We start from the raw sequence: 8,270 nt of genomic DNA, 5'->3' as shown, positions 1-8,270 counted from the left end.
GCATTGTCTTGCCACTAGCTAATCACATTTCAGTTCACAGGTAAATTCAGAGCTTTGGGCAAAGCAGACGTTAATGGGAACAGGCTGCCACAGCAGCTCAGGAAGGTGGCAGGTTGCAGCTTGCGAGACTTTCTGCTTGTCCCACGGGGAGCAGGATGGGGGGAGGCTGGTCCTCATCATGGAAACCTCAATGGGTCTCTGCCATGACATGGCCGGTCACCCAGGCATCCATGAGGGGAGACCTTTCTGAGCCATAGGCCAGCACGGACAGACCCAGAACTGTGTCTACCAGGGCATGCCACGGGTGGAGGTGAAGTGACACTGTAGTAGTAAGGAGTGTGATGGAAGATCTGGAAGGACTGTAATGATACCATCTGGGGGACCAGACCTTTCCCTCTCCACTTCCTTCAACCTGCCTACGCTTGGTGGTGATGCAAAGCACCATGGTGGAGGTTTTCTAGAGCCTCTAAGGAACACCAGAAGTAGGTGCTGATGAAGCAGCTCCAATCGCCTCTACCAATGCTAACTCTCTCCTCTAAATATCTTATTTATTTCCCACCCCAACACTTGCTTTTAGGCAATTCCATCACTTTATTATTCCTGGCTAGAACTTTGTCTACAGGGTTTTGAACCCAAACTTACACAACTCCAGTTTTTTCAAATGAACGTTGCCTTCGTCTGCATGATGCTTTCATTGCCAGTATAAAGATGACAGTGTTTATCTGAAAAGGAAATTGAAACAACAGCATGGATTCTTTCTATAAAATTGTTAGGGCTCAGTTTTCAATGACAATGCAATTTTAATCCTAAAATGGTTTCTGGTGCCAAGAATATTTTTCCTTCAATTTACATGTCTCAAAGTTCCAAGATTCATCTCGTTTTAAGCCAACATAGTTAAGAACATTCTGGGGCTTGATCTGGATGAAACCCAGTGAGACAGCCCTATGCAAAAAGGCTTGAGTGAAACATCAGAACTCAAGAATGGCTCTCCTTGTCCAGACCAGAGTTCACTCAGCCCAGCATCTTGTTTCAGCTGGGCCAAAGCAGAAAGTATTAACAGAGCAAGTAATTCCTCTGAATGCTCCTCCAGCCTTCAACAATTTCCAGAGCTGGGATGTACTCAGGTGGGTGGTGCGTTTGTATTTTATCATTCATTATGAATATTGATACTGGGAATTTGCCCAGTTCCTTTCTGAAACCATGCAAAGCTTTACCACCACCATTGTCTTGTTTGTGTGAATTTCTAACTTAACTCCTTGTGCAGCTACGACAAAGCTCGTCCAGATTGTTCTGAATCTGCCACTTGCTACTATGAATTACATTGGAAAGAAACTGAATGGTTGGCTCCATGGCCATATTCTCCAGACCACCATGCTATTACAAGTCCCTCCCTACCCCCTTCTCTGAAGCCTTCTCTTCTCTAGCCTGAAGGCTCCTAGTCCACTTAAGTTGCTCCTCCAGTGGGGGCAGTCCTGGGTCTTTGGTAACTACTGACCCAAATCTACACCACTTCCAGGTCTACTTCATACTTTTTGAGATGAGGAGACCGGACTTGGTATTCAAGATACAGTCACACCATGGATGCTTCTGTTGGTCTGTTACTGGGGGATGTTTTAAGGGAGAAGTTATACACCAGCCAATTCTTTTGAATTCCTGAAATTGGAATTATTTAATATTCCTTTAGGACTTCTGGATGAAGGGACTTGTTATGGCTCATTTTGGTGATTTGTTTTATAAACCCACTGACCAACCCCACTGACCAACCAAACAGGAAAAAATAACTAAGTTTCTGGCCATATGGCCATTGCTCCACAAGCAATCTTCACACTGGCAAGCTGCCCTCTGATTTCCAGGAACTGAGCTCATGTCTTATCTCTTTAAGCAACAGAAGAACATAACTTCAGATGTAAAGAATACAGTCACTTCACATTATGACTATTGGTTGACAAAACACAAAGGAACAGGTAGGAGTAAGGAAGAGACAGCTCAGGATGCCAACTCCACCATACTTACAACTACAACAATTACGATGGGCCCAGCGAAACTCCAGATAAGGGTGTCATGAACAGACAACCAGCAGAAATCAGGGTTCCCGTAGCCTTGTGGATCCAGACCAACAGCAAGCCCTAGGTCACAAAATGGAGAGAAAGTACATCAGAAAGGTGTTGTTGAGATCTTCTACATAAGCAGGAACATTTCTAAATCACTGTCTGACAAACAAAATGATCATGGCAAAATGTGTTCAGTAGGACAGTCTAGGAAGTCAAAATCAAGGCAAATACTGAAATAAAACTTTTGTGAATGAAAACCTTTACTCTGGTCAATCCATATTAAATGACACTATGAGTTTTGCCTACAAGAACAAAGTTCAGCTGCACAAAACCAACAATAAATGCAAGTCCCAAATTAATTCTGCTTCAGCACAGTTTTGCAGTCATACTCACACAGTGTGATGAAGCCTTGAGGGTGAGTGACATGTTGAGGAATTTCAATAAGCCTATGCAGCAGAATGACATGAATCATAACTGAGGAGATGTCTATACTACCAAAAAAAAAAGTGCATTCTTGACTGCTGTGAGCCTGCTGTCACTGAAATAACACCAGAGAGAGACAAAGGAACCTGGGAACTCAGGGGAGTTAACTGCTTGAGCTCAGGTGGGATTCATTTGAGCTGCCGTCCCAGGTACCTCACCTTGCTTTCAGCACCTTTGAAATGGAGTTTGCTAATGCCCCCAAGGCAATTATGTTAAAACCACACCTTTTATTGTTTTATTTTTCAAAGCCTGGACAATTCCAAGGGACTCTCTGAGTCCAACCTCCACCTGCTGATTTACAGTGCCTCTTGATTTGATGACCCGCACCTCGCCCATATGGCGACAGACTGGGATTGCTGCCTTCGACCTGCGAAACACTGCAGAGGTCTTCCTTCTTCAAGACACAGGAACTGATCCCTACGAGGCCTATGGCCAATGACATATGGTAAATGCCTGCAGCACGTTGTCTGGGCATCGGGGGCACCCCTTGTGTTGAGCGTATGTCCTGACTCAAGCAGGTGACCAAGATAGTGACACTCTCTGCAAGGGGAATTCATGGGCATTAATAAATGCCTTTTTTTTTTTTTTTTTTTTCCAAATTGAAGCCCGCGTGCTCTGATCAAAAGACACTGGAAAAGGGAGAGGTAGATGTATTTCACTCTCCCTGCTGGCCCACAGCCAATATTCACATCTGGTACAAGCCTACGGTTTGCGAAAATTAAACTGGCTATTTGGCAAAGCAGTGGATATTGGATCTGTTTTCTCTGAAGTGTGGAATGAGATAGGACTGGTCTCCCTCCCTGCTCCCATTGGCCCTTCCACCACCCCCTTCAGCAGTTGCCATCCAGAAAGAATTAGCCATAAATGATTAAGGGACCATAAAGTATTTTATACAGATGTAATTCTGTAGACACAGCCTGTTTCCCAGGACTTGATTCCCCCATTAGTGGGACTTCAACTACGATTTGACCAAACATCTGGCTCTAAAAGTAACTGGCAGACAGCAACATTTTTTCACTCTCAAAATCCTACCCTAAAGTCCTCCATTAAACAAATGGGGTGAACTGCAGTCTTCAGGTACGCGGTTCAAATTTTACTGGAGTCAACAACATGTGAAACAACACTTTACCCAAAGGCAGAATTAAGCCAATGCAATGTAATCTAGAGAGTCATTTTGGCACATCAATTAAACGCTGCAGCCTGGTTGTCCTGAGCAGACTAGGCGTGTGGGCTGCCTGAGAGCTCACTGGTGGTGGCAGAAACCGGGGCTGGTCCTATGGCTGAGCTGAGCATCCTGTGGGGACCAGCACCCATCCCAGGAATGTTTCAAGAGGACACCATGGGGAGGTGCTGCTGGAGGGGCACCTTTTGAACCTTCTGAGCTCCTGTGGGCTCAGCAGCCATGTGTGACTCAGGCAACTGTGGGACAGCTTCACCAGACTCATCACCTCACTTAGTTTTCACAGCAAATAGCAGATTTGGGAAGTGCCATTTAGTGCAGGTACTGGTGTTAGGGCTGTGTAAGAACTTGTTTTAACATGAGCACTGCAGTCTCCACAGCAAAGTCGTTACAGCACACATATGCCAACCCGTTAGTGTGTTGCCACCAAGACATGCAGAACTGGAGGGGTCTTGCTGGGTGCCAAATCCAGCCCCTTGCCTCTGAGGCAAGGAAGTTATAAAATCCCTCTCCTAGATGGCTCAAACTACATTTTAAAATGAGCAAACTTAAAGCAAATTTAAAATGTTTCACTATCACTCCCCATGGAGCAATATTCCAGATCCGCACTCTTTTGATGGCTGTAAGCCTTCTCCCAACTTCCATCCTACTTTTTATTCATGGCAATTTGCTTTTCTATGCTGTGATTAAATGTGCTTGTTCCCTGCTGGAGCGTTCCCTATGTAAATGTTTTGCTAAGTTTTTTTCCCCCATAAAGGTCAAGGTTCCTTTCTGCAAATAATGTGGTCCCATCACAGATGCCTTAGGACCACTATGTCCCAGATTGAAATGAATGTCAGTTTGAGCATGGAAAATAGAAAAAATAAATAAACAAAACAGTAAAGCCACTGCTACTATAGTTTTTTGTTTTTTGTTTTTTTTTTTTTCAGGATAGCTATGATAAAGATAAAATGGGCTAGATATTTATCTTTCAAGTAAAACAAAAAAGTCCTTTGGATGTCCAAGACTAAAAACCTTTCCCATATCTAGACTTTTCCACTATTAAGAAACGTACATAATCCTTCTCTCATAAAGCAATTTAAAAGAAATTGCATTTAAGATCATGTTATGAAGTTGGAACCTTTTTACTGTTTAGATATTAAAATTTAAAATTTATAAAATAAGCTTATTTAAAATATGTACAGTAACAAAGTTTTCCAGGGGCAAGAAATACCACATTGTACTATTTATGAGGAAATAATTTTCTCTTCAGATGATTTCTAAACCTGGAAGGGCAAACTAAAGACTTAGTTTCCTTTATCCTTCATTTCACAAAATCCTCTGATGTGCTCAGTAATAGACTTTTCATTAAAATGAACTGCAAATTCAGCAGATTCGGAGTTCAAATTACAGGTGACAGCCTGCAACTGTAACTCATAGTTTTAAAAGTGCGAAATAGTTCCATATCACAGAAAACAATATCTAAGTAGAAAAATGTAAAAATTATGTACTTGTAATATTTAGATTGCATAATACTGCTGTTGAGAAGGTCTGAATTAATTCAAAATTCAGGATAGAAACTAAGCATGAAACAGAAAATCCTTCTGACAAAATTCCTCTAAAGAGTTGTGCCTTCTGAAATGGAAATTGTTTACTGCTATTTAATGATAATACTTCTACTGGAAATGATGCTGCCAACTATCTGATGGCACTTAAACATCCCTAAATATATTGCAGTAGTCCTGTATGTAGCAATAAAAGTTACACAGGCTGAAATGTTTTAGAAGTTCAAGGACAACATCTATTTAAACTGTCAGGTATATGTCTAGAGTGGCAGAGCCTTCTGGGCTGTACTTTCCAGTGTGCTCTGGATAAATTGATAGAAGCAGAAATTATGCACAAGGTGATCCGGAAAAAAACTTACCAGCTCTCCAGAACGAAAGCTAACCTTTACTAACTCATGGTATGTTTCTGTATTACAAATTCTAAAGTCCCGTAGACAAAAAAAATCCCTGTATTTTTAAAATTCTAACTTGTTCCAAGGTATTTTTCCAAATGTATATGAGTGATAGCTATTTGTTTGATCTGAGAGACTTCTAAAGCTCTGCTGTTACTGACAGTATGTTGCTATCTGTAAAAATAAAAGTAATTGGATAAAAGTTAACTGTCTGCCTCTGATCTGATTTCCCATATGGCCACAGATACATGCTGAAATAGTTGAACCAAAAAACCTCTCTCCAACTGTTGTGCGAAGCGCGCTTCCCAAGGAGCTGTCTGCCTGAATTAAGGCAGCACCATGTGCTCGGGGTGGCACTGGAAATGTCTGATTGCAAAAATAGGCACGGTGAGGGCGGAGATGGATGTGCTCCTGTGGATCACCCTGCAACAGTTTAAACGATTACTGCCTCCAGCTTTTCATTACTTTTCCTCAACTGGAAGTTATTGCCTTTGTATCTGAAATGAAGTAAAAGGCTGCTTGAGTATTCCCAGCTCATTTTTATGCCAAGTAAAACAGAACTGTTGAAATCCCCTTCAAGGAGCATTTACTGCTGGTGCAGGGTAGGCAATAGGAATGCCCAGTGAAAGGCATTGCTGCTGAAGCCACTGCAGCTACCTCCCCAGGAGACCGTGTGTCCATATCCCCAGGTACTAGCAGAGGGTAGGAAAAATTCTGAAGGCTACGGGCAAAATAAAATAAATATACTGTCATTCCTAAGCAATGTTACCAAGTCCTGTTTTAATCTAGGTGCAATTATGTTTATGTTATTGTAAAACCCTCAGTATCACTTCAACTGGGGCAGCAGACATTTGGTACGCAAATCTGCCAAATTCAGGCTGACTTCTGCTAGACATGATTTGGTGTTGCCCTCGTTCAGGAAAACACTGAAGTGAAAGCAGTTGAGTGCACCCACAGCTGTCTTGGATGGGGCAACTTTCCTGAATCTGGCCAGTGAAGACGTCAGGGAGGGGAAATGAAGCTGTTGAGGGTACCTGTTATGATGGCAGGAATGCCCCAGCCAACAACGTAGTAGAACCGCATGTGCCCGAAGTTGATGTTCCTCACTTCAGTCAGCATCCGGTAGATGTGGAGCTGCTCCACGAACATCCATGCGAAGGTGCTCATGTAGAAATAATGCAGGAGGATGGCAATCACGGTACACACAAACTGCAGAAGGGAAAGGGCAGGGAAATTAGAGTTGCTCTTCTGAATCAGAACCTGGTGAGTCACCAGCTCCTTTGTGCAGCTAAAGGCAAGTGTAATAAAAAGGTTTTGGCAGAACAAATATACTGCCATTAATTAAGTTTTTCAGAGTTTCAGAAAAGCCGCTCATATTGTGAAATTTACCTTTTTTTTTTTTTTTTTTTTTTTTTAATTATGTGGCCTGTTCTGAGTCTGGTTCACCTTTACCTCATCAACCCAACATGCTTTTGGTCACTGCCCTTACCCTCCAAGCATGGATGCTTTTGTCCATCTCTTTTACAGCCCTGCCCTTCACTGATGAACCCTGCAGACCTTGCACATCTGTACTTCAGCAAGTCATGGAGGATCCATGGCTGTTATCACTGGACTGAAAACATGCAGCCGGAAGCAGATCACCACCTACTCCACAGATCAACCTTTTATCTAATGTCGAAATCATAGAATCATCGAATTGTCCAGGCCGGAAGGGACCTCCAAAGGTCATCTAGTCCCCCCTCCCCACAGTCAGCAGGGACACCCCCAACTAGACCAGGTGGCCCAGGGCCTCGTCGAGCCTCTCCTTGAATATCTCCAGGCAAGGGGCCGCAACCATCTCCCTGGGCAACCTGTTCCAGTGCTCCGCCCCCCTCACAGTGAAGACCCCTCTCCTAATCTCCAGTTTAAATCTGTTCAAATCAAAGTATTTGACTACAAAGCGGGAGAGTGGCTTCTAGGCTCTACCTGGCTTGAGCAGGGGGGTTAACCCCCTCTTGTCCACAGCAGAAAACCACCCTAACCACCAGGCTGGAAGATATTTTGGGTCCAGAAATCCTCAGCTCTACTTTCCTTTTGAGGCTGTCCTACTTGCAGTCAGGCACAGAAGTCATGAGGACAAGCAGAAAGCAGGCTAGTGCTGGTTGGGTAGTTCACACCTTCGGCTAGGAACAAGAGGATGTGGAGCTTCTAGACCCAGGTCTGGATTTGGTTTTTATTCTGTCAGCAGTACAAAGGGGACCACTCAGCTCTGCCAGGCTGAGAGCAGCAAAAATGAAGGACCTGCTGAAACCAAAGAGTCCTTTGTGTGACTAGGAGAAACAGCTACAGTGGGCAAACTAGTAGCTGAAGTCATCTTTGTGACCAAATGGCCACCTTGAAACTTCTGACCTTCACAGAGTTGCATTTCTGTAGTATCTGCTAACCAGCTTTCCCTCCCAACTTTACGGTTTGATGCGTGAAAACAGAAATGACCACAAGCATCGGACACCTGAATTGAATTGAAATATTGCAATTAACCCTCTCCTTTCAGAAGCAAAGCAAAGGATTTCACTAAGCTTATCTCTTGATAAGCTTGAATTCAGAGAACCTTGTGTAAACATTATATTTTGTTTTAAAATGT

General features: G+C 43.2%; 1 protein-coding gene across 1 annotated transcript in view; it reads right to left on the bottom strand.

The window, feature by feature from the left end:
- Positions 1 to 8,270, bottom strand: part of CELSR1 (cadherin, EGF LAG seven-pass G-type receptor 1) — a 172,002-nt gene that overhangs the window by 9,569 nt on the left and 154,163 nt on the right. The window contains exons 27-29 of the mRNA XM_014963359.1: positions 6,685 to 6,859; positions 2,014 to 2,126; positions 643 to 722 (exon numbers count right to left, since the gene is read on the bottom strand). Of these exons, the coding sequence (XP_014818845.1) occupies positions 643 to 722; positions 2,014 to 2,126; positions 6,685 to 6,859 (368 nt within the window). The remainder of the gene's footprint in view (positions 1 to 642; positions 723 to 2,013; positions 2,127 to 6,684; positions 6,860 to 8,270) is intronic.

Source organism: Calidris pugnax, unplaced genomic scaffold, assembly GCF_001431845.1.
Source record: "Calidris pugnax isolate Ruff unplaced genomic scaffold, ASM143184v1 scaffold44, whole genome shotgun sequence".
In the NCBI taxonomy this organism is placed as follows: domain Eukaryota; kingdom Metazoa; phylum Chordata; class Aves; order Charadriiformes; family Scolopacidae; genus Calidris; species Calidris pugnax.
This window is presented reverse-complemented; position numbering and strand designations above follow the sequence as displayed.